This window comes from Acinonyx jubatus, chromosome B2, assembly GCF_027475565.1.
Source record: "Acinonyx jubatus isolate Ajub_Pintada_27869175 chromosome B2, VMU_Ajub_asm_v1.0, whole genome shotgun sequence".
NCBI classification, from domain to species: domain Eukaryota; kingdom Metazoa; phylum Chordata; class Mammalia; order Carnivora; family Felidae; genus Acinonyx; species Acinonyx jubatus.
In genome coordinates this window covers 23,249,167-23,276,787 of record NC_069385.1, presented here as the reverse complement: position 1 = coordinate 23,276,787, position 27,621 = coordinate 23,249,167, and the positions used below count along the sequence as shown (strand labels likewise).

At 40.0% G+C, this 27,621-nt stretch overlaps 1 protein-coding gene across 1 annotated transcript in view; it reads right to left on the bottom strand.

Annotated features, from left to right (window-relative positions):
• Positions 1 to 10,164: 10,164 nt before the first annotated feature.
• The window catches only part of HIVEP2 (HIVEP zinc finger 2), a 202,602-nt gene continuing 185,145 nt past the window's right edge, over positions 10,165 to 27,621 (bottom strand). Inside the window, exons 7-10 of the mRNA XM_027056752.2 lie at positions 23,745 to 23,920; positions 19,665 to 19,766; positions 17,984 to 18,879; positions 10,165 to 12,652 (exon numbers count right to left, since the gene is read on the bottom strand). Coding sequence (XP_026912553.2) covers positions 11,828 to 12,652; positions 17,984 to 18,879; positions 19,665 to 19,766; positions 23,745 to 23,920 — 1,999 coding nt within the window. The 3' untranslated portion in view covers positions 10,165 to 11,827. The remainder of the gene's footprint in view (positions 12,653 to 17,983; positions 18,880 to 19,664; positions 19,767 to 23,744; positions 23,921 to 27,621) is intronic.

Here is a 27,621-nt window from a genome sequence, read left to right as displayed (position 1 = left end):
AGATATTATGAAGATACTTCTATAACTATTTAAACTGTGGCCATTTAAAAATGTAAAACGAGGGGCGCCTGGGTGGCTCAGGCAGGTGAGCATCTGAATTCAGCTCAGGTCATGATCTCGCGGTTCGTGAGTTCAAGCCCCATGTTGGGCTCTGTGCTGACAGCTCAGCGCCTGGAGCCTGCTTCAGATTCTGTGTCTCCCTCTCTCTCTGCCCCTCCTCCCCACCTCTCTCTTTCTCTCTCTCTCTTTCTTTCTCTCTCTCTCTCTCTCTCTCTCAAAAACTATAAACATTAAACAAAATAAAATGAAAATGTAGAACCATTCTTAGCTCATTGGTCATACAAAAAACTTGCCACAGGCCAAATCCAAACCACATTTCATGGTTTAACCAGCCCTGACCTATATCATCATGTAAAGAAAAGGCACTGGGAAACTTTCCGTGAGGGATTAATACACCCTACTTATTTATCAAACCACTGTGATTTGGGGGCCATTTGATCCAGAGTTGGCCTTCCATAACTTAGCGCAGGCCACATAGCTAGAAAGTAGCAAAGTGCAGATCTGAAACCTGGTTTTCAAGTTTCTGCTCGCTGACAGTGCACGAAGCTGTCTCTGGAGAAGGAGGGTAAATTTGATTATTAACATCCACCGAAGTGTGGGAAGGGGCTGAGGAGGCTCAGGTGCTTCCTATTGCTACCCCCATTCTAAACCTTGTGTTAGAAGGAAATGCACAGAGAGCATTAAGAGTTAATTAAGAGTTTATTAAGCAGTAAGAGTTCTAGAGACAAGCAGTAAGAGTTCTTTTTTGCATAATTGTGCCTTGAAAGCCCACCAGAGGACCAATTTTAATAAAAAGAGATCTCATTCGATAGTGTCAAGGAGAGAAGGCCTGTTACTGTTCCTTCAAGGAGCAGGACTAGTATTTTTCATTTTGTAACTACCCTGAAGTGCCATGTCTTCCACCTCTCCCTACCATCTTCTCGGGTGGGTCCCCAGTTCCAGAAGCCACCCAAATCTGGAAGCATACTGCGTTTCTGCTGGAAGGAGGTAGAATGGAGAGATGTGTAGGCCCAGCTCTGAGATCATCCCGTACTTTCTAAGGTCTGCCTCCCTTAGAGATTTTTGACACTTTATTTAAAATGACTAAGGAAATAGACAAAGGATCCGTTTCTGCAACTTTCCAGAAAATACAGATGAGAGGAGGGAGTTCTGGTATAGATTACTCTGAGCATGTGCACGTACCAGATATTGGAAGGAGCTGAAACACAGGCAGGTCTTCCTGGGGTAAATTTACAAGGAAACACATCGACATTCTAAATACCACGCCTGCTCTTTCTTGCCATCTTTCCCCACAATGCAGGATTTGTTTACATTGGTGTTTATAGTTACCGGTTGGACTCAAAATAGCTATTTTAATTCTGAGGTCTCACTCATGGAAAAAGAATGTGAAAAGAAGTTTTTTGTGATGATGTTTGCATTTTTTAATTAAGGTGCAGCTAATTAATCTTCCCTATCCATCTCAGGAAAATGAGGATGATTAAGAGCAACACAGAGGTTGTTAGGAAAGAAAACAGTCAATAAGTATCCATTCTGGAATTTTCTTTAGGCTTTGTTTTTTCTGGTTTTGGGTTCTGGTTCAGGAAAGTAGAGGGGTTATTTTTATTTACACCGTACCTAATGTTATGAAGACAAACAGATGAAGATCTATGTCAAATAATTTATGCTATTTGTGAATGCTCCATTATCGGCTGGTGTGGCTTGGTTCTTTCATGCCAAATTCTAGGAATACAACAAGGCACAGGAAAAGTTGTTTTACACAATGTAACCAGAACTAGTAGTTGGTTGGTTCATTTTAAAAAGTCAAGGATCATAAAAACGTGATACATACATCTTTAAATATGTTCTTTGAATTTAAAAGTCTAAAACGTCTATATATTTACCATTTTTTAGTGTAGTGTAATGCATTACCTTGCCTTGGAGCACAAGTCTGTGCTTGGAGACCTGGTCAGGTAGCTCAAATACAACCCAATCATAAAGTGTTACCTAAATTCCAACTTCATTTTATTTAAAAAAGAGTGGGAGTTTAAAGACAATTAAGAACCAATCGGAAGGTTAAATCATTATTTGTTTTTTCTGTTATTTTAAGTGTTTTATAATTGTATCACCCACATGTAATTCAATGACAATTTTTCATGGCTCGTCTTTATCAAGTCCTTTGAAAGCACTTAACTTAGTAGTTATAAGTGTAAGCACTCTCTCTTTTTGCACTGATACTTCACAGCTTTATTGCAGATTTAAATTATGTAACCTTGATAATCCACAAAACTTGCATAAACCGGTTTGGAATTCAGTCCAACTGCATATAATTCAACTGGTGACAGCAAAAATGTGCAGATGTATAGAGAGCAGCTTTGAGCATTCAGCTTGGTTTGCAGAGAGAATGAAGAAATATAGTTAACCTTCTGAGCCCATCAGGTAGTGTCCACTTTGAAAATCTTTGAATGTGTAAAGTGATGTTTTCATGTTTGTAGGTTTTCCAAATGCTCTTTGTTACCACTAAATAAAGGTGGTAATAGGGCCACTGCACCGACTAGAAGAGTATAATAGAAACAGGAGAGATCTTGGTGTCTGGCTTAGAAGGATTTGAACTCGAGCATCTTCATAATAGCAGCAAGACGCGGTAGGTAAAAAGCAGTTATTGCCATCATTATTTTTAAATTGATTGAAATAGTGGGAGTCTTCTTAACACACTATCAGTGTACTTATTTGTCAGCAACTGTATTCAGGATAGATTTACAGAAACTGTCAAATGCTCTGAAATATTTTCTCAGACGTAAGACCCAAAATGTTTGATTCTGAGTTATTGCGGGTGAGCTTTTTAGGATAACTAAACACATATCTGTCTGATGGATTTCTATTCCTCTTTATCTGCTTCCTTCCTTCCTTCCTTCCTTCCTTCCTTCCTTCCTTCCGACCAGTGGTTCTCAACTGGGGCAGTATAACACACACCCTTCCAGGGCATTTGGAAATTTATGGAGGCTTTTGGATCAGTGCTGCCATTTCAGTGTATGACTAGCATTTAGTGGACAGGTTCCGGGATGCCAATGCCCCAGCAATGTGTAGGGCAGTTTTTCACAGCTTTCTAACGTCTCTCCAGACACTCGTGAAAGTGGAACATCTATTTAGGTTTATACGAACATTAAACCTAACTCTGTTTTATTATAAAGACAAATTTTTTTGAGGAAGGAATAGATGTTTAGAAGGTCATTTCTGCCATACGAAGACATGTGCGCTCCTAAAAAGGATTGTGTTATGCAAAATTGTGCAGTAAAAACCACAGGATGTATGAGAAAAGTGGGGTTAGGCACGGTACTCACCAGTGACACGCAAAGAAAAGGCTATGACCCCAGTAAAAATAGTAGCACAGTTTTACACACATTAAATGGTTAAGAAATATACAAGTACTACAATGAATACAGTACCTTACTTGGAAAAGACCTGAGATTTGCCAGTGGAAGTGAGCAACACAAGAAATGCACTTGGCATTATCAGGAAGCGCTGTGAGGAGGGGTGTCTGAAATCGGACGGTAAGCCGCAACAGCTATGTGCGCATGCGGCTCAGGATGCAGGCGATAAAATGAGACGGCTGGTAGGTATTTGAAGTGTGTTAATGTGTACACAGGGCTCACCTAGTGTTTCTCACCAAAAAAGTCATGCATAAGCAAATGCATTATGTCCAAATTGCTCCCTGACGTATCAATTCCGCTGGAACAATTTTTAAAACAAGTGTTACAGCAGAACTAACAATCGACTCATTCTTTTTTTTTCTTTCCAGAAGGGCAATGAGGGTGTAAATCAAGAAAAGATTGTATTTTGTTTCGTTGGGAACTTTGCAAGATTCGTTGACCATTTCGGAAAATCATGCCTTAGAGGCAATGTCACTTGTGGTGCGTGAGTCTCCATGCCATTTGTAAGTGGCCAAATTCCTTCATTAGATCTTCTATTATAATCTTGAATTGTATAGTTTAAGACTATTTATTGAATAAATAAGTAAGATTTTATTATAAATTACTTTGCTGCCTTTTCTCCCTTGTATACAGTTAGGATGTTATAGTGAAAATTTTGAAGAAGCCCTATAAAATATGTATCAGGAAAGGAAGGTGGCATGGGTTGACAAGGCTGTGAACCACTGATACAGAGCAATTTTTTTTCCAAAAAGAAAAAAAAAAGCAAAAGGAAAGGCTATCATCATCTCCTGCCTTAATTCTGGAAATGACTTCCTCGCTGAGCTCTCTCCCCCCACCCCACCAGATTTATTATCTCCTCAGCGTCATGCAAAAGTAGGATGTGAGCCACATATATAATTTTCAATTTTCTGTACCAATACTTAGAAAGGGAAACATGGGAAATCAATCGTAATAACATTTTATTTTACCTACTATATCCAAAATTGAATCATTTCAACATATTATCAATATGAAAAATTATAGATGAGATATTTTGGCATCCTCCTTATGCTATGTCTTCAAAATCTGGCATACGATTTATATTTATAGCACATATCAATTCAAACTAGCCACATTTCAAGTGCAGTTTGAGATAATTTTATGCTTTCCTGTGATAGTCAATACATAACTTCTGGTAAGCCAGATTTGACAATGTGATGGGGCTTTCACTGAGTTGGGGAACATTCTACCATCCACCTCTTTACAAACAGGGTTCTGTCAGAATAGTAGGCGTAATGCCCTAGGGCACCCATTGTGTGTAATGAATTAACTTCTATCCTATGCATCAGGATGGTCCTAGTTATGTACTCTACTTGGGAGATTTGAGAAAATAGTTGCTCAAATCATTTCCTGATGAGCTTAATTCTCCCCAGAAAAGGCTGCATGGTCTAATTTTTTCACCTAAGATGCAGTTATTTTATTTAATGTATTTGTTTTGGTTGAATATCACTCGATTTATAATCTCACCAGTTTCAAGAGGATAGATAACATCACAGAGTGTGTTTTGGGGGAGAGGGTCCTTGATGATGGTGGGTTTACTCCAAGAGGGGAAAGTTCACAATGTGGTCGTCTGTACATCTGGCTACTTGGAACAACGGGAAATAGTGGAAAGGGAAGCCTTCCCCCCCCCCCCGCCCCCCCCCGTCCCGCCCCAGCCTAGGTTTCTCACTTAGGAGTCAGCGTGGCATCTCAGGGAGAGAAGGGAACACCCTCCATTTCTTCCCTCCCTCTGTTCCCTTCATTTGGGAGTGAAAATGGCAGAGCTGTCCTATGACTTCAAGACAAAACCGCTGTGCTGACTCTTTTCTGCCCCCCTCCTGTTTGCTTACATGTAGTAAGCAGAAAAGGAAAGTGGGATTTCCAGGGCCTAGAGGAGGACAGCTCTTTCCCCTAGATCTCTACTACTTGTGTGGAAGCTGTGGCTGAGCCAGGACCCTTGTTGGAGCCTGGACACATCTCTCTTGAACCCACTGAAGGGTGGGCCTTTAGGCTAAGGCAGGAGGTGGAAGGCTCCACATCAGTCCGGAGGATATGATGTATCTGTATCCTTGCTTTTGACAGTGATTTCCAGCAGGAAAGAGAGGACTCACCTATAGCGAGCCTGTCTACCCCTTCATAAAATTATGGTTTGGCTGTTACCTCTTGGGTGAGTTCCAAGGTCCAAAACTCAATAGAAAGAGGAGGAATTGATAGGTCCGCATCACCAAATTCCTTAGCTAGATAGTTAATAGTAAGCGCTGAACACCGTTCTGTGAAGGCAGATGTCTTGTTTTGTTTTTGTTGTTCGCTGATACATATCCAATACCAAGAACAGAGCTTGGCACATGATGGGAGCTCAATATTTATAAAATGAGTGAACACAGGTAGAAGTGCAGGGTATAGCTTGTGCTGAAGATACGTGGGCAGTCTCTTAAGCGGGGCTGTCCCATTTAGGAGCGACTGGCCACACGAAGCTACTAAAGATTAAAATAAGTATAAATAGGTAACATTTTAAATCCAGTCTCTCAATTACACTCACCACACTTCACGCGCTCAATAGCCACAGGTGGCTGGAGCTTGGTGATTGCATTAGAAAGCGCAGGTATAGAACATTTTTGTCATTGCAGAAGGTTCCATGGGACAGTGCTACTCTAGAACCCAACCACTTAGTAGTTGTGTAAACTTAAGAAAATTATTTCTCTCAGTTTGGGGACTTTTAAATGAGGAAATAGATGAAAGCACTTGAAACAGGGCCAGCACATCTTTCTTACCAGCATTAACTCAAAACACTTTCGTGTAGGGATGCAGTTCCAATCCCAGGGACTGGGGCCCCAAACCACAAGCAGTTTGTGGGTACAGTTTTTCCTACATTGTACAAAAAGAACTGACTCAAGGCTAACAAGTTAGAGTCTGCAGAGTCTCAAGTCATCACCTAACCTCAATCATGACAAATGTTATTACCAGAATTGATGGTTGCTGTCTTGTAATCAGACGTAGAACTCGAGATAGATTCTCCTTAAGGTTGCTGGTGCTCAAGATGAAATGATTTCCGTGGTCCTTGCTGTTCCCAGCACTGGGCATATGGCTGCAAATGGGCAATACCTGTGTGGATGAAGATTTCCATCGGCAGATCAGGTGCTCAGAGTGAAGTACCCCAGGCTCCTGCTGCCGAGCGATATGCAAGCAGCACCAGTTATTCGGGTCATCCCACGTTTTGCCCCCATTGGAGAAGCCCTGTTGCACATTTTTCACTTTTCCTCTCTTAATTACCCACAAAACACTTTGAGCTTTTCATTGTGCTTTGGAGACATGAATCAATCACTGATATTATTATGTAACTGCTTAAGCATTTCTTAATAGAAAAATTTTTATTTTAGAATATTTTACCCATTCCCTGATTTTTTTGAGAGAGTGAGCAAGGGAGGAACAGAGGGAGAGAGAGAGAGAGAGAGAGAGAGAGAGATAGAATGAGAATTCCAAACAGGCTCCACGCCCAGCACAGAGCCCAATGGGGGGCTTTTGGTCCCACAACTATGAGATCATGACCTGAGTTGAAATCAAGAGTCAGGCACTTAACCGACCAAACCACCCAGGCACCCCCATTAACATAATTTTTGAAGAGTTAATAAAAGGTATCATTAATCATGCTACTTTTTTTTTCCTGAAATTTTATTTGCATCAGATCAGAAACTTATATTTCAACAAGATAACAAAGTTTGGAATCTACTTGAAATATAAAACATGCCAGGGACTTATACCTGAATTTGAAATACATTTTAGGTATTTGGTGAATGAAGAGAGAATCTGATGGTTTGATTCATCTTAATGACCAGCATGTATTTCTGAATGTGGTTCTAATTACTGCTAAGCAATAGATATGTACTCATAAAATGATCCATAAAGAGTTCTAGAAAATTGAGAGCTGTACCTTCTGCTTGTTAATCCTTGGCACTTTTTAATGCCAAATGAAAATTTTTCTGTCATTTTCCCTGTCACATGGCCAAACCAGGTTTATTAGTGAATATAGAGTAGGGGTGAGCATAGATTTCTCTATACTCAGGAACCAATGGGAATATTTTCATGCTTTAAATGATACCAATGGTCCCTGAGGGGGGTGGGGAATTATACTGTGGCAAAGTAGATACAACCATATTTAGTAACATATTCCAAACTAATAATAACCTTGGTTATCCAGGGCAGAAATGGATTTGGTGCTGCTTATATTACTCTGAGGTCATCCAGCTATAGCATCTTCACAGTCAACGGGTGTGATCGTAATATTGATCTAAATGAGAGCAACGTAAGTAATCAGAAACTTCATTAAGGAAGTCTGGACAGGCTGCTGGAGGATCTTGGTGTTAGCCTTGGTTCCTCAGCAAACAACCTATTTCTCCTTGGAAACTTCACCTCACTTCTTTAAGCACGGGCTTTGGAGAGGCATTTGTAAATGACAGGTTAGTTTAATGACCTCTAATTGATGATTTAATAATAAAGCTGCCATGATGCTGCTAAGGAAATACCATCACGTTATAATGCCACAACTAGAGTTGGCCTCAAAAGCGGCGCTCTTCAGGTTTTGCTTTCTAGAGATTGTCTTGGAGAATTTATGGAAATCCGATTTTCAAAAATCAGGTTTAGGTAGAGCTCAGCACTTGAGATGTGCTGCCATCTGAGATGCATCTTCGTGGTTCACTCCAGGTTGCCTGTCCTCCCTTTGGAGGTCCTCAGACACCCTCTTCATTCCCTCTGTATGCCCTGGGTGATTTCCTCGATTCGGCACTCTCAGCTATGAATAAGTGACAAGAAGTGACAAACTAGTCTCCAGCTTAGGTCTTTCTTGAGACTGAACTCATTCTAAACTGCTTAGGGAGCTCATTTCATTACCTGTGTCGGGTACAAATCCTCTCTGGCAGCTAAGGACACCACCCTCTTTCCACTGCCCAATGAAGAACTCTGGTCGTCTTCACCTGTTCCATCTCTCTCATCCCAGACACCAAATGAGCCACTAGTTATCATCATTCATTGAGCAAAACTGTCCCTTCTTTCTCCATGACCCCATCGTCTTCTTGGATCGTTGCTGCCGTTGTTTCCAAGGAAATGACACAACTTCATAAATGTCCTAACTGGTCCCCTGCCTCCACTCTTCCTGTCTCAAATCCACCATCTTCATGGCTTCCCCAGTGATTTTTTTTTTTTCTAAAAAAGAACAGCACTAGCAATGGCAATGCCACTTTCTTGCTTCAATCCTTCCTTGGCTCAGCTCCCCATAGCTTATAAAGCCAGATCTGATGTCCTCAGGCTGGATTAAGAAATTGGACCTCAGTGTGTCTTTCTGGCTTAAGCACATGCTACCCGATCACGTACTCAGGGAGCTAGCTCCATCTTGCTTTTTACCTACTCTCTGCGTTACACATCCTTGACCATCTAACATGTCCCTCCCCAGCTTTTATTTAAATGCACCTCTACTAGAACTAGAATATAAACTCCATGAAGACAAGAACTTAATTTGTACAACTCGCACGGAGAACAGTGTCTTAATGTAGGTGATGAGAATTTATCTGTTGGATAAGTCAATCTGTTATTTCAAGGATCTGTTCCAAGGCCACCTCTGTGATGAAGCCTGTCCTGCCCTTCCTTCCATTATTGGCAGGGTAGGTGCTCTCCCCTTTGTGACAACAAAGCACACCAAATATGCCATCTTTTTTTAGCTCTAACACCATATTACACATACTCATGTGCATGTCCTGCCTTTTACTGGAGTTCCTTGATGGCAGGAATACTTTCATCCTCCTCCGAGCCCATCATAGTAGCCAGTTCATAGTAGGCACTCAAAAACCGTTTTATGAATGAGTGAATACAAGACATAAATTAGATAAAGGAGGAAACAAAGAGTGATTTCATTTGGCCTGGGTTCACACAAACACACACACACACACACACACACACACGCCCCAGTGAGCAGTAAGGCACACAAATCACCCTACGTAATTCAATATTTCAGGTTTGTTTTTTTTTTTTTCCTCAGTGAGAGACTGATTTTAGGCTGGCTGCTTGTGTTGACCTTTAATTCACTTTTATAAAACGTAATTTTAAAAGACGCTCTGGCTCATAAAACAACACAGGTTAAATTGCAAATCCTCTAATTTGAGATTTTTATACTGAAACTACTGATAGATTTTGACAGTTAATGAGCTTCCACTTTCGTTATTAAAAGGTTCTTTTCTTTTGTAGTAAAGAACTGTGATTTGTGGACATCTTATGGTATATTTATTTCAGTTGGTTTTTACCTTCAGTCATCTCAGCAAAAATAAGGAGAATTCCCCAGTGGAATTTCAGATATGTATGCATACTGAGAGGGAGGCAGAAGAGGAAATTATCATCTGATTTATTCATGACTATCTGCAGATGCAATGTATTCTGTCCATGCCCACACTTAGAATCCGGTGACTGCGTTTCTAGAGCTCACACCGTGGTGACCACTATCTGTCCTAATCGAATGACATATGGAAGCCAATGACTGTCTTCTCACTTGTGAAAAGCAGTCATGCTCAGCATACCTCAGAATGGGCAAAGCCTAGCAATTAAAAGCACAGATGGTATGTTGGTGGCATCAAAATTTCTTTAGCAACAAAATTGAGAAATTAAAATGTAAAACAACACATTAAAAACTAGACACCTCAAGCATGTAATTGTATATTTATTTCTCTTTTTAAAGAACACTCCTTAATGTAATTCAATATACAAACTTGGTTTCACAGAATTATAATCCACTATATAGCACAAAGATAACCCAGATTGTGTGTGTGTATGTGTGCATGCACACACATGTGCGTGTATGCACACGTGTTGTTGTACCCCCTCCCTTTCTTCCATTCTTCCGGACCTACAAACAAAGGCTCTGCCCACCTCCACGCTAACCAAAGCCCATACTGAATGTTGTGTACAAAAGACATCATCCTCCCACAAATTCTTTTCCCTGGAAAGCTTCTTGTCCCCGTTCCCCCTGAGATAGCCAGGAGCCTGACCCTCTTCCCCTCTTCAAGAGGGTGAAGTGGCTTCCCCTAAAGCTGATGCCAACCCTGTTACCATGTGGACCGGCTGAGAGGAAAGGCTGCCGAGAGGTCTCCATGCCCCTTCCCCGGGTCCACTCCTAACCCTCAAGTCCAAACACATCCCCTCCAGAGCAGCCTTAGTTCTGGTCACCATCTTGTGCAGCAAGAACCAAGGAGATCTGTAAGCCCAGGTCTTTTCCACGGGCAGCGCACAGCACTGCCTGCCAAGCCACCGGGCCGGCCGATAACCAAGCTCTACACAGTCCCATGTGCTTTGTCACTTTAATTTTTAAAGACACCCTAGCATAGGTCTGTGGCAACCTAGTGTCCAACTGAGTTACATAAAATTGTACCAGTGATGCACTTGTACATATTTACATGGGGCGGAATGTTTTCCCATATTTTTAGATGAGTATATAGATCAACATGTTCACATAAGACCAAATACTTTTAATATTATTTATAACTGATTTATAAAGCTTTGAAAAAACTCACAATAGCACATTGTTTACTTTAATGCTTTACGGTACTATAAGTTTAAAATCACAATCAGCGCTTAAGTCATAGTCAATCCGGCAAACAAGAGACAAAAAAAATGTACAAGAGTTAAGAACTGACTGATACATCCTTTATCTTCTTTTTTTAACTAATGCATAAGTGCAGAATAAGATACTCTAGTTTAAATATCTTGTTTACAATATACATTTTTGTTCTAGTTACGCAACAGTAAATCCCATGCTTCACATAGAAAAGCAATCCACAACATTAAGAAAAAAATGTACAATTTATGAAACAAAGTAAATAAATATTAGTATTACAGAATCAGAGCTGTACATAAAAGCTGTTCAGTTTTAATCATATAAAAATATGTTTTAGTGCAACCTCACATATATATTGATGCTGTTTTGCTTTACATCATTTAGATCCAAGTGTCCAAAAAAGGAAAGAAATTACATTTATTACAAAGCAGATACACAAATTCTAAAATATGTACAAATTACTGCTAAAAAATGCTTATAAGAATATAAGCAAAGTAAAGAAAAGGCACAAACATCTGTACAGTTTTAAAAGTACCAGACCCAATAGGTTAATTTCAAATTTTGTTTTGGTCAGGCTCATGGTGACTTGTTAATTTACCTAATTCTTTTGATATAACAAAAGTATATATAATAGCAAACTACTGTAACTTAAGACAGGCATGCTATAAACTTGATTACCTCTATTTCTAGAAAAACAAAACCAAAAACAAAATGGGAAAATGTGGAAATGAAAGTCTCCATGCATCTTAGATCAATGTAGTTGACTCTTCTCTGATGAAGGCTCATTGCCTCCCTCTGTGCTTGAAGGTAGCTCTTTGCTGCTGGCAAAGCCCGGCTGTTTGTCATCCACACGACTCTTGCTGTAAAACGTGGAGTGAGCTAATGCAGTCTGTGATGTACCAAAATTGTCCTTTTCACCATCATGCAAGTCAGGGTGGGTGGCTGAGGTACAGGGCTGACCTGGCTCAGGTCCACTAAAGTGTCTAATGCTAACATGTGCACTTTCCAAGGGTTTCTGGTGGGGTTCCTGCACCCGTGCTGGCTGATCTGCCCCAAGCAGAGCGGCCTCTTCTGTGGCAATCCGGAGAGAGGCAATGGCTTTTGTACAAGTCTGTATATTTTCCTCCTGTTCCCTCTCTGTTGCATTTAGGCTGTCTTCCGAAGTGCTCTGTTTCATCAATAGCCGAGGAGAAGAGGGTGTGCTAGGTGGACCAGATGACTGCAAAACGTGAGGCGATCTTTTCTCGTACTGCTTACAAAGGACATAGGGATCCTTAGGGAAGGATTCCCCGGAAGCTCCTTTCTTCTCCTCAGAGCCCTCCATTGGCAGAGGCAATGTGGGTGGAGGATGTAAACCGGAAAGGGCCGGCGGCATGGAGTGAACCATTTGGATCCCACCAACTGGCACCATGGGGATAGGAGCTCTCACTTGTTGCTGAGAGTGGAGTGGAAGATGACTGAAGACATAGTCATTAGGACCCTCAGGGAAAAGGCTGGAGCCTGGATGTTCATAAGCACCTTCTTGGTCTCCATAGAGACTGAAGTAAGGAACCTGAGGTAACCCTCTTCTTAAATTCTGTGCAAGGAAGCAGAGAGTACGATGTTTAGGACCCAATACTCTTCATGCTTACATCAAGTTATCTCATTCACACAGTTATCACTCACTCACTCACTCACTCATTCAGAACATTTTAAAACTCCCTCATCCCTTTATTGATTTTTCACTTTTTATGATACAAGAGACCACTCAGTTGTCTTTTAGAATCCTGGAATGAAGTTGTTGGTCTGTGAAAAGTTACTTTTTTTTTTTTTTAAGTTTATTTATGTACTTTGAGAGAGAGAGAGAGAGAGAGAGAGAGAAGGTACAAGCAGGGAAGGAACAGAGACAGAGGGAGAGAATCCCAAGCAGGCTCCGCACCGTCCGTGCAGAGCTTGATGCGGGACTCGAACATGACCTGAACAGAAATCAAGAGTGAGATGCTTCACCAATTGAGCCACCCAGGCACCCCAATTTACTTTTGATTCTAAATATGATAAAACATGCAGTGTGTTTTCCACGAGGTACAGAGACACATTTCAGTTCTGGTTGTTTTGTTTGTTTGTTTTGTTTTTTATAAAAAGAAAATAATGGATAATTACCAGAAAAAGTTTGCTGAGCAAAAAACACTAATAGTAGGTTTTTAAATTCAAAAGGAAGTAAAAAGATTGCCATCTGTTTATATACTGGGAAGATTTTTAATATTTTTTTAAGTGTTGATGAGTATAACTGGAATGACAAGTCTGAAAACTGCCTTTTTTTTTTTTTTTTTTAATTTCCACAGAGCTGATGATAAGATAGTGGTGATAGACAAACTGGTTCCTACAATGTGCAAGACATTGGTTTAAAGGAATAAATTCCTTCTCAAGAGGCACCCGAGCTGGAAGGAAGACCAGCTCCCCTATCAAGTGATAAATCAGGGCCAGTTTCTGTAAGGTAACTATCCATCAAAGTAGTTAATATTAAATGTGTCAAGCATTTACAACTCATATTCGACTACACAGTTGGGAACCAAAAATTATTAGGCGTTAATATCTTCTTTTTATGTTATTATTTTCATTTAAATATCTTCTTGGCAATTAATGAATTAGGACACTGACAACTGGGGGCCAGAATTCCAGATTTCACGGTCCCAGTCCTGAAAGAGAACTTATTTTCTGTAATTGCTTCTGTAGCGAAACACCGTTTGACTACGAGATTATCGGGCTTGCAAGAGCTTATCAGGTTTCAATTTCTGAGATTCACTCTTTCAATGGACTGGCATCTTTAAAAGGTACTCAGTTTATTTTATTTTTGGGGGAACTCAAAATCAGATAAATATAAACCTGTCAAGCATGGTAGAAATCCAGGAGAGAGAGAGAAAAAAAAAAAAGTTCTAATTCATTTCAAGGATGTTTCTCAAGCTCAAGGTATGCTCTATACCATTAATGATTCATCCAGTTCTATTTAGACTGTGAGACCAGCCTGGGAACTATCAATTATGCATTATCTCTGTCACTCTGTGCCATGCTAGGCCCTTACCCTGTTTGGGGCTACGCCTTATTCAAGCTAGAAACAAATGGATTGTCCTGGAAGTGTAGAGGACGAAATGAAATCATCAATCCTATAATCACAAGAACCCCACAAATTAAAGAAGGTGAGAATTTTACAGTATGAGACTTATTTAAATGCTGCTACAACAGCAACAACAACAACAATAAATCCCTCTCACCTTTGCTCTAATCTAGAAAATGGCGTATTTCCTACAACAAACACCAATTACGGTGGAAGAACCGGGATACTTAGAATAATAATCTTGGAAGATAATCAAATGAACCTCGATCCCCAAAGACTCAGATCTTTACTGACCAGCAGTTAATGATTACAACCACAGAAGTCCGCCTGAAAGTAGCATTTTTACCATGTCACTACTTGCACTGCTCTAAACGTTACCAGGCCTCGCCACACAGCTTCTGTCCCTGCATTCGCCCCTGTTTCACCCTCCAAAGAAGCTCTCAGTAAGACCGCTCTACCTTATTTGCAGCCCTATTTTGTAATCGGAACCTTATCATCGTGATATGGTGAACAAACTCTCATCTTACTTCAATCTTGGTGAGAGACACCTTGATTTGGAAATGGGAGTAACGAACCCGTGTGGGTTGTATTATGCGTACGTGTATGTATTCCCTGTCCCAGCTCTGTTACCCCTCATCTTTTCAAGAGCGTCAGGAGGTGCTCTGGAAGCAAACGCAAAGAAGGAGGTAGAAGTGCAAGTAGTTCAGTGCGGGGAGGAGGCGGCGGGGGAGCAGACGCACGTGTGAAGGTAGCGAGGAGAGGAAGCAGGTGCTCAGCTGGGACTGACCCAGGCTCCTCACTGGCTGGGGGCTGCAGGGGAGAGTACAGCCTCAGTTTGAAAACTGAGGCCTGTCCTGGTGGCGGGAACAGCAGGAGGCTGTCAGTTCACAGCATTCCGCACAGCTGAATGGCAAATTCTTTCAAGGACGGCAATCTGCTTGGCCCGCCTCCCTGCTGCCACAAGCAGATCAAGAAACTGTGGCCGAGAGGTTAAGTGACTCGATCAAGATCACGCAGATAGCAAGGGACAGGACTGAATGTCGACTCTGTGACCAGGCACAGTGTTCTTCTATACTACATACTGGAAACTAGGACACATCTTCCTTTCTCTTGGTTGCTAATTTATCCACTTAAACTTTGAAAATGGAATAGGAAATTTTTTGTTTAAAAAAGATGAGGCCAGAAACCATAAAAATTTTTCATCATCATCCTTGAGCCACACGTATTCGACCTTCAAAAATATTTGCTGATGAGAAAGACTCTTACCTTCCCTCCCTTTTCTTTTCTTTTCTTCTCTTTTCTTTTCTTCCTCCCTTTCTTTCCCACTTCTTTCTTTTTTCTTTCCTTCCTCCCTCTCTCCCTTTTCTTTTCTTTTTTTTCTTTTTGTTTCATTTCTTTTCTTTTCCCCTTCCTTCCTCCTTTCCTTCCTCCATTTCTTCCTTTTCTATCATCTATCTATCTATCTATCATCTATCATCTATCTATATTAAAATTAAACTGAGAGCATAAGGGCAGAAACAGCAGGGAAGTAGGATTCCAATGAGGGAGTTTCATCGCCTACAAACCTGCTCGCTAGGTACTCCCACTCCAAACTGAGCCACAGGATGAGTGTGCCGTGCTGGACTAGAAGATCCTTTCATGCCTCAGTCACTGACCTATTAGTTCTTGGCCAATGTTAAGCAACAAGACAAGGTATTTCTGAGAGAATTTCCATGAAAACCGTTTGTTTTTAGGGCTACTCTAATTTAGTATTTTCAACATTATTCAGACAAGGTGCAGCTCTCGTTCAATAGAGCAACCAGAAGATTGCTACTTCTCATACTATCATCAATTCTGTTTTGCCCTGGCAACAAAAATCTTGTTCACACAGCACTAAAAGATAAACATCTTCCTCTGCCCTTCAAAAATGGTGTGATAAAACATTAAATGGGAAGTGCTTTGGACCAACTGCCCCTTCTTCAGAGAGCGTTCCCTGATCTAGTCCCTCATATCACGTGAACAAAGCAGCAGGCCATAAATGCTCTAAAGATAATTGAGCTGAGTAATAGAGGCCTTCATAAATGGTAAAGTTGAATATTTGTACTGAATATCCAGGTGAATCAGTATAAAAAAACAATTGGTTGCAAACTCAATGACTAATAAAACCAATCTCCTCCTAACTTTCTGGTCATATGTCCAAAATTTAGATGAACTTTCTTAGTCCACTCCCTTCAATTCCTTTGCCCGGGTTGACTGAATTAGTTGCTATTAGTTTTTAATAACCAAGGTGTGCTGACACTAAAGGCTTATATTTTAGGCACTACAGTTGACTAAACATGCCCCAAATTTTCACAAATACCCTAGTCTCAGTCCACCTGGCCAAGGCCAGTACAGGAGAGTCTCATCGTACGTGCTCTGCCAACATCGTTGCGCTATACCAGAGAAAGTATTTTATACCCCATGTGATATCCTGGCATGTGTCAGATTTGTGAATCTATGACTCTTTATGCCACAGTGGCATTAACTTCAGAAGCTCCCTCTTTTCTACTTAACACCCTACCAAGACACAAAACCTGTGGAAATGCACCTTTTTTCTTAGCTTGCTAATTCATTATCTTGGTAAATAAATTACGTCTTGATCGCATGTGTGTTTCTGCAGTACTTGCACCATAGAGATTAAGTTGGTATCCAGTTGTGAAAAGAGGGTGTTGGAGGAAGGGGAGTGGATTGCAGCAGGGACCTTTCCTGAAGTTTAAGAATGATAACCTAAGCTCATGACTCAAGGTGGCAAAAAGGCAACGAGAGGGAAGAACCTGGCCGCCAGGGCAGTGAGAAGACAGAGCTGGAAGGGGATAGTGCCTTTGGCTGGCAGGACAGTGCTGAGCCGCACAATAGAAACCCTTGAGCAAAGAGAGAACAGCAAAAAGTAGAGACCAGAAAACAAAAATACGTTTAAAGCTTAGAAATTCAAAAGGTATCATTCATCTGTCTATGCTGAGTGTCTGCTTCATTCATTAAAAAAAAATCCCATACAAACTGAGAAACATCAAGGTCTGCCAGGGCACGGAATGGGGCAGGACAGATGCTTTTTTATGGATTTGCATTAGACCTACTACCTAAATTTAACCCATGATTGTTACTGTTGTTATTTAAACTTATAATGAGCGCATACCATAGAACTCTCTGAAACTTTCTCCCTGGGCTCTCTAAACTTTGGGTTCACCATCTCACTGAGCAAGTGCATTTGGTAGCAGAAGGTAGTAGTAATGGCAAGAAAAGCAGATAGGTTCATGCCTTTGACTTACAATACACCAAGGAGGTCACTTTCTCCTCTCCCAGTCACTCACCAGCTTCACATGTCCACTCACTGTGGGCAAGGTGATGAGTTTATTTAAGAAAAAAAAAAAAAGGTATCGAAAGCCAACGCTAATGGCTGACCCTTGCTCGGCAAAGTTCTATAACTGACACCCAAATGGCCCTGAGAGTATGTGTCTATGTAGCCATGTCATTCCAAAGACTTCACCTTTCCTACTCGCGTAAAGGTTTCAACTCATGCCCGTAATCAGTTAAGCTTAGAAAGCATTTAGAAAAGCCTCACCTATTCCCGGTTGGAAACACACTACTGCTCTGATGCATTACTACACTTGGGGTAATGTCACAGCCATGTTAGCGACAACAGCATGTGAGAAAATGTCTTCCTGTTGTTTTCAGTAACCAAGTTCACCACTCCCCATGAGAGACACCCATGTTATAGCAAATTTCACACTAGTGTATTATCAAGAGGCTCCAATATGCTTTGGCTTTAGACGTGAGAAAGAGAAAGCTAATCATACTTACAGGAGGCCCCAATACAATTGGTTCTGCTTGCAAATACTGCCCCATGGACAATGGTGGGTTATGGTATAAAGCCCTTCTGGGAGATGGCGCTCTTATGGTGGTCATGTATCTTCGTTCTCTTCTGGGAGAGAGGTCTCTTCTTGCCGTGATATCTTTCCCAGGTGACACTGGCCTCCTTGGGGACAGATGCCTTCTTGGTGAAACATCTCTCTGTGACATCTCTCTTCTAAACGCAGCTTCCTTTCTTGGTGAAAGGTGTCTCATGGGTGACAGATCTCTCCTAGGTGATAAATGTCTTCTGGGTGATACATCTCCTTTGGGTATCAGATACCTCTTTGGTGAATTCTCTCGACGGGGTGAAGAGTCATATCCTGGTGAGGAATGGTGGCTTGAGGGTGAGAAGTCCCTCGGAGAGGAGCTGGGCTCCGAAGACAACATGTACTCTTCATCCACACAACTAGGTATGTCTAACCTGTCTTTGTCCGGTTCTGAGTCTGTACTTTTGCTCTGGAATAACCTCTGGTATTCTGTCATCTGAGTATCTTCACATGAGTCACTTGGCGTCATCAGCTGAGTAACCTGAATACTTGGCAAAGTGACCAAATAGCTGATCAATGAAGAATGCCCCAGGGAACTCTCTGAAGGAACTCCATGTGGCACGGCGCCAACATTCACAGGCAAGGATGAGAATCTAGGAGGCTGAGGACTGGTGCTTCTTGATCTTGTTTTTGGTGTCAAATCTCCCTGATCATCGAAGTCATCATCATCTTCATCATCATCGTCATTATCATCTCCATCCTCACCATCCGATTCTTCAGCATCTGAGAACTGATGATCAGTTGAAATGCTGGACATGCTATGCTTCTCAGCAGCTTTGTGCAAATCTTCCATAGTTTCTGAAACAATTGAACAGATAGTGGAGATCAAGGTTCAAATGTCAAGATTAGGGGTTAATTTGGACCCCATCTCTTTCCAAAAGCTTTCCTCCAACCCTGCAGCCCCAAGAGACGGTTCCATCTCTGAACTCCTTTAATACTCACTGGGGACTCATCTGGGTGGGAGACCTTACACGGGTTCTTGTCTTTTAATAACTAATCCGACTCATCCCCACCCAACAAAAGAACTCTAGAGTGACACCTTATATCTCAGATGTCACACAGCCCATAGAAAACCCTCAACAAATGAGAATGGATAATGCTGCTACTGATGAGGCTGGAAGAAAAAGAAAGTGAAGACCTGTCTCTGTGGATATAAACTTACATAAAAGTGATATATCTCAGGAATCCTGACTGACCTCAGGTTTTCTATTCAGATTAATGATGGATTTCTTTTCCTCTTGATAAGAATAATAATACATTAAATTGCTTTTCAAGTTTCCCCAAAGTTTCATAAAATCTAAATCCCTGTCACAATGCAAGTATAATTAGATTTGCTTTACGGTTCTAGATAGAAGTGTTTTTATAGTGAGGCCTTTTTATCCCTTTCAGTCAGAACTGAAATGGATTTATTTCTTCTCGGTATGTTGTAAGCAATTCAGCATGTCAGATTCCTTTCTCTATTTCATATTTAATAAAATGCAATGGGATCAGTTTTTCTTAAATATCAAAACTTGTTTTGCCACCCCAGGCACAAAGCTCCAGTGTGCAGAGTGAAGAGGTCAGTCAACTAAATTTTGAAGTACCTGCTTCTTCGGTTTCTGTATCATCCACTGATGTCATTGAAACTCCCAACTCCAAGCATTTCTTCATGTGCGCTTTAGATTTCATATGCTTCGTTAGGTTTCCTAGAAAACACAGGCAAAAAAGGAGGAATTATTTGATGACAAGAAGGTGATGATTGTTCCCAAATTAGAAATGAACTAATTTGAAATAGCATAGATTTGTGTCTACCCACCACCCTTTGTCCTGAACTTAGGAGGAACTATCTGGTTCCTGAACATATCAACCACTCAGAACTTTGGCCTAATCTCAAGTCTCCCTCATTCCAGACAACTTGTAGCATAGGGTCATACCTTTTCAAGAGTAGGCTCCCAGCCAAGACTGGGAATCCCAGACTTTCCTGACTGAGAAGAGATCTAATATCTTAGGCTCAAATGGGCCAGCCTCCTAGGCTTCCATACAAACACGGTGACATAAGCCGGGTCACACATCTTAGAGAAAGTTCAGATCAAACATTCTTATCAACACATCCTGGACCCCAGACTTTTGGCAGTGATCAGATTTGGATCAGCCTCCCAGGCTTCTCACTGGTCAGAAGAAAAAATTATGCAACCTTATCTGAAAGCCAACCTTGTAGACATATTCAAAGATCCATACAAATAACTTAGCTAACTACTTATAGGGAACATTATACTCAGTGTTTAGCATCTATCTGTCTGGTATACATTAGCAAACTTCACGACAGCAGTTTCTAAAGTTCTACAATATTCCCTATTTATCTTGAAACTCCCATTGTTTTAAGGAAAAAGAAAGGTTTTCTGTCAACCTTTGACCTAGGTTCTATGAAATTATATGTGTATCTCTATCTTTATCTTTGTATCTATCTATCTACCTATCTCAGTCCATGTCATGTATATAACTTATCCAAAGACACACAGGAACCAGTTCAATTGTAAGCGCCATATTATTATCTGTGCCCTTTCATGATGCTGTAACAATGTACCAGTAAATGCTTTATTTTTAAGAATAGGCTTACTGAATCTAAGTGGAAACTCTTAGCCTGCGAAAATAGTTTGTTCCCTTGTAGAGTTGTTTAGCCTATCAGTAATGTGATATATGAGCCACAATTCTAGCCAGGACACTGTTGTTTATTATTTTACTTATATTACTTTATTTACTTAGTATTTTACTTATTGCTTATATACCTCTGAATTTTACATGCTATTTTGGTAACTCCAAACATAAAAATACTTCCAGGCCCCTACTGCTATTAATTGTCTAAAAATATTTTAAAGATCTCAAACATATTTATATATTTATTTATTTATTTTTGAGAGACAGAGACAGAGCGCGAATGGGGGAGGGGCTGAGAGAGAGGGAGACAGATTCTGAAACAGGCTCCAGGCTCCGAGCTGTCACCACAGAGCCCAACACAGGGCTCAAACCCATGAATGGCGAGATCATGACCTGAGCCAAAATCGGACGCTTAACCGACTGAGCCACCCGGGCACACTGATCGCCAACATTTTTATAGACAGATCATCAAGAATTCCTAAATCTATAAATTAATGAATATATCTGAATATATATAATTTATATATATAATGAATATATAAATTAATGGAAATCACCTGTTTCTGCAAGGGTACATGTAATCTGTGTATGTGGCTGGGTGTTAGGCTGTCAAGATCATTTATTTAGATCTTGATATGTGTTTCTCCTCTATTTTTCTCTCTTTTCTCCGCTTCAATAGGCAGTCAGGCTTTGGGCTCTCATCTTCAGGGCAGGTTTGGAGTTATATGATGGGAAAAGATAGGATAAAATAGGCAGAGAGGGAAAGATTAGGACCTGAGGTCCTAGGGTGGGGAAAAACACATATTTTGGAACAATGTTGGGAGGGTCTGACCATAGCAAAGCCCCTCAGGTGTAAGGTCCCTCTTAAGAATGTAACAGACACCACCTACTCTCCTTCAGGTTGCCCTCAGGGATTTGACAAAAGTTTTAAGTAGACCATAAAACGATGACCCACAAGGAATGGTATGGCCAGAGACCACCCCTCATACAATGGAAAGGAGCCAATCAGGAATGGACAACCCAGCACCTAGAGTTATCCAGCCAACAACCCCAACAACCGTAAAACCTGAGAAGGAACAAGGGGGAAGGGAAGGAGGGCCTGAACAGAACCTTTTAAACTAGGACCCTTGCCTATTGTCGTGCGCATTCACTTTTGAATGCCCCCTCTCTGCAAAGAGAGCTTTCATGCTATTACTTTCTGATCACCTATATAAACTTTTGCCTGCTGCTCATTTTATTCTGTGTCTACCTCTTCATTCTTCAAACAGGTGAGACAAAGAACCCTGGATATTGAGGTAAAAAGCATCCTGCAACGGTTAGAAATCTGGCTCTGAAACAACTCCACTCTGGCTTTGGTTGACCTAAGTCTTGAGCTTCTGAAGGGATTCTAGCAAGGAGGGGGAAGGGACTGGCTAGGCAGGGCCCTTGAAGGAGTGGGCAGGCATGACTTCCATAGGTGCTGGTCCTCTGAGAGCACTGAGGGTCTGTGTTCACAGGGCTTGGGGTGGAACAACAGTTACTTCAACTGAAAATTCGAGCGGTTCCCCAGGATATTTTGCTCATTTTAAGATTCTGAGACATTTACACATTCTTGAAGGGTGACAAGGAAACTCCAATAATGACCAAGAATAAATGATTTCCTGCTAAAACTCCATGGCAATGATGCAGAGCCAAATTTAATTTGATTTTTAAAAACCTAGAAATGTGGTGTTACGTCACCCAGCGTCTCACACAGCTAACTCCTGTACCCCGTGAAGATAAAGCAGTTGTAATGACTGGCGGATTTGCAGGTTATAGAACCAAAGTTTATATTTTCTTCTGTCCTAGGGAGTCTCTCAGTGAAGTTCTAAATAAAAGGCTAGATTGTACAAAGGAGGATGGTATTTAAAGGACCTTAAGTTTATCTCTTTTGAAATGCAAATGAACACTCCCCCCTCCTTTATCTGCCTTCAAAGAAAGCATCCCTGTATTACAGATACCTTTTTAGTAAAGAAGAAACAGGTATGTTGGGAGTCTACACATTTATACTTCTGAGAAACCAACGAGACAATTTAGGATTTGGGCTATAGGAGAAAATTGGTACATATTTCCCTACCAAAGATTATTTTATTTGATTATTATTTTTCTTGATGGGGAGTGGAGCAGAGTAACTGGTATGCAAATTTAAAGTTAAAACACAGGAAATCATACGAGCTTAATGAGGGGGTAAAAATCCATGATAGCTAAAGTACTTCTGCAGCAAGCAGTAAGACGTACTTCTCCAAAAGTCAAACCCCCTCTAATTCGCTACTTCTGTAATCTGAGAACACTGGGATCAAGAACATTTCCTTGATTTTATAAAATGAAGAAACTATAATCAAAACAACCTTCTTGTATATTTTCATATAAACCTACCTGTAAAAAAAAAAAACAAACCAGATTTTTCTTTTAAAAGAAAGAATATCATTTTAAGGGCAAGTCCTGATATTATGAAATTCACAGTTGTGGCCTGAGAGTAAGAAATTGTCTCTGTGCTGATAAATACACGGAACACAAGCTATCAAATTTCTATGCATAATTAATGCAACTGTGGATGGAGGGGCCCACCTGGGAGTCTGTGGGTCTCTACATTATTCATAATCTTGAAACTGACCATGGGCACATGTTTTCTTCCCAGCTGCTGCCTTGCTTTTCTAATGCCACTGCATGGATTGTCTCCCTGTGGTATTTCAATACTGGTGCAAAGATTATCTAGACCGCACAACATTTCTAACATGAAGTAATAGCAATAGCAATGCGGGCAATTCTTAGCCACTTCCTTCGGAAACAACTTGCCTGGCACTAAGTCTACAGCTCTTACTCAAGTCATAAAAGAAGCCTTGCTGTTTCATGTGTATCCTTTGATTACTTACATAAGGGAGAAAATACATTTCACTCACAAAACCATCTTAATAACTTAATAACTGTCAATAACAGTTATAAAATGGTATTTAGAATCCAAAGAAACCATAAGAAAAGTATGTCCTCGTCTAAAAAGATGATAATTGTACCTTTCGTTTTGAAAGCAAAGTTACATAACTTGCATACATATGGCCGGACATCAGTGTGAGTGCGGATATGCTTTTTGAGCATGCTTGGCTTCTTACAGCGAATCCCACATTCTTCACAAATGTACTTTCCACGTCCACGTCCTCTGACATATACATAATCTTCATTTGACTTATACCTGTTTAGAAAAAGGGAATGCAGTGTGTTTTCAAATACTTTAGTGGTTTATGTATCAAACCAGAAGCAAATCTTTTGAGAGGCAAATTATCATGAGGGTCTTTTACAAACAATTATTCAACCCTACTTCTATGAAACCTGAGAAGTTTACGCAGTAAATTCCTAAAAGAACCAGATGACACATTTGGCACTGTAAGCAAAATGTAATTTTCTACATGGTGTTCAAAATGGAATGGGTCCCCCTATTAAGATATGTGGACTTGGGATATAGATGTTCAATTCCAATGGACTTCCATAAGCCTCAGAGAGTTTCAGAGTTGTGCCTTACTACTTTTGGATTCTAGTACAGCCTCCACACAAGAAATATCCAAAAAGTTATACCAACATATTCAAATCATCATATATCATCCGTTAACATTACATCGTCTAAGACGTGCAAGCAGAACAGACACACACACACACATGCCTGTAAATATGCTAAAATAAGTAAAGCCGATAATAGAATTCTTCATTGCAAGTTTTTGCTCTATTTTTACAATCCTGGCATGAGAGTGCCTCCCAAATTTCTAGCTTACACGGGCTGAGCTGAGCTCACCAACTGTTGTCTACAGATTTGATCCGCTCTTTCCCAAGGACCATGAATTTGCACTAAAGTGGAGTCCAAATTTCAAGTAGCTTCTGGTAGGTACTGTTATGTTACATAATAAAAACTAGAGATTCTATTTTTCAACCAAATTTGCATTTGTTTGCAGAAGAATTTAATAGAGAGGTTTGAAAGGATGTCTGAGGTCAGCTAGTTTAGTCAAATCAATTAGGTGAACAAAATCTTAGGTATTCACTGTGATAATCCATGGAAGAAACCTACCCAGGGCTCAACTATCATATTTTGTTCAGACTACAATGAAACAGGATCAATCATAGAGTACAGTAACATTCTACTGAATAATTCAGTGAATATCATTATCTTTTAAATCAAAGCGAGGCTAGAATTATGGGTCTAATGTCATTCTTGGAAAGATATTCTTTTCAAGGGGCTCATTTTATAATTCCAAAATGTAAACTGACATATAAAATGCCCTAATTCACTGTGGATTTACTTAAAGGCACTAGATTTATAGGGTTTTTTGTTTGTTTGTTTGTTTGTCTGTTTGTTTGTTTTTACATTCTAGGAGTATTGCACACTTCTGTATTTTCAGAAATGATAATTCAACTTCATTCATCCCATCCAGTGAAGGATTTTTAAGAGAGAAAATCCACCCACATATTTAAATACTAACTCTTTTATGGATGCTGTTCAGTGTTAACATTATTTACTTTTTGGTCACTACTAATCCAGGTGGGAATTAAGTAGTATCAAAAATATGAATAGTCAATTCTGTATGTTTTTTTCATTAAATCTTTCCCCTGTCACAAGGAACTTCCCACCTCAACTTGTTCTTCAAAACTTTCTTGAACTTTAAGTTTCATTTTACATTGTCTTCTGTAACAAAGAAGAAAAGATGCAAAAGATCTTTCACTGTTTAATTTCACTATTCTCTGTCCCTAAATAGATAAAATTACCAAAGAAATACAGAATAAAACAAATAAATTTATAGAAAGCTAGTTTTCTTCACAGAAGGATACCTTAAGCTTAGTGTAGCCCATCATCATGGTTGATGGGAAATGCATTTTATCTTCAAGTAATATAATGTTATTTTATTTTTTTTAAATAAGCTTCACATCCAGTGCAGAGGCCAACATGGGGGCCTGAACTCACCACCCTGAGATCAAGACCTGAGCTGAGATCAAGAGTCGGACGCTTAACTGACTGAGCCACCCAGGGGTCTTTATCATTTTATTTTTAATGTCTTAGCTGACCAAACCTGTAAACAGTCAAATTCAGTACAAAATGAAACTATGTATTTGAAAAATCTGTAAAAATAAAATATCTACCATGCAACAGGTCTACAGACCTTAGATTCTACTTAATACAAGAATTAACGTATTTTGAAAAAACCCCAAAAGGTATGTTTAAACCTAGGAATTGGGTAATATAAAGAACATATACACTTAAAAATGTGGTCAGTTATACTTCTTTTTTCAAGTTATCACTCTGCAATCACCAAACTAAGAGGCAGTAACACACTGCTTGGAATGAACACCTGGTCACCACCAGGCAGAAGTCGGGTCACAGATTAAGAAATGACTGGGATGTAGCCCATACCACAGGGAAATGAAAGGGGGAAGAAATGATATATGGGCACCATCCTTGTGGATCATCAAACCACAGCAATAATATGTTCATATACGCTCTTTCACTTGTGTCCTTCATTAGTAGAGATGACTTCCCCAAAGCAAAGTATAAAGTATAAAATATTGCTCATCTAGTACAAGTGCACTACTAGGAAGACTACTGAATATGAGGGTGTGGATTCATTCACAAGGACATCTCAGTTTCTGAGGAAAGATAACATCTGTTTTGTTTTCATTTGTGTTAAAAGATGAGGAATGTCAAAAAAATATCAAGGCCAACTTTAAGACTCCATACAATTGTGGATTTAGTGGTGAAAATACTTGACATCCAAAGGGGCCGAAACCAAGAGGAAAACAATGTTAATAATTCATCTCCAAACTGGTAAATCTATGTGGGAAATAGATATTTCATATCACTAAACAGTCAACATTTTATAATTAAATAGATAACATTATTCGGTCTTCCAACTATAACTGGAACAAATTTGTGCTCATGGAAACATGTAAATTACAGATCTATTGCAGAGATAAGGCTAGTTACAACATAATCACCCTAATGTGATTAGTATGCTTTAAAGTTTTTAAATTTTAATAGCATAAGTCTGAGATTTTTCTCCCATGTGACCGAGGAGCCTGATACAATACAATTCTAATGAAATCTAAAACTAGACATTACACATATGAGTAATTTTTCTTTACTGTACAGATATCAAAGCCATTGAGCCTTATTACTTGTATTTCTACAACTCAGGATTCAACACTTAAAAAGAAATTCCCAGGGGCACCTGAGTGGCTCAGTCAGTTGAGCATCCCACTCTTGATTTCGGCTAAGGTCATGATCCTGCTATTGTGGGATCAAGCCCCGCATTGCTCCCTGTGCTGAGTGTGGAGGCTGCTTAATATTCTCTTTTCATCTCTTTCTGCCCTTTTCCCCTGTTCTCTCTCTCTCACACACACACACTCTCTCTCTAAAATAAAATGAAAAGAAAAGGAAATTCCCAAAGAAAAAGAAACTGCCAGAAATCAGAAGAGACAGAGAAAACATGACAACTCAATGCAATGTGGTACGCTGGCTTGGATCCTGGAACAGAAACAGGACACTAATGGAAATGATGAAATCCCAATAATATCTGGTAAAAGCAATTAAATGAACAATCAAATTAACTAGTTCCTAGGATTATACATGAGTGTGCAAGATTGCATTTGTGTTAGCACAGAATAAAAATATCCATTAATAATACCAAAATGCCCACAAGAATAATATTAAAGCATGAACAAACTTGACGACATCATGAGGCCACAAATATAGTCAATTTCATACTGCATGAGAGGCGTGGAAATTTGAAGCAGAAGTTCAAACCATATATAATGGGGACATTTTCATTGAAAGTAAGCGTTGAAAACAAGCGCATGAACTCATTATCTGTTGCCAGCCAGACTTCAGAAATGTGAATAGAGAAGGAATCCACC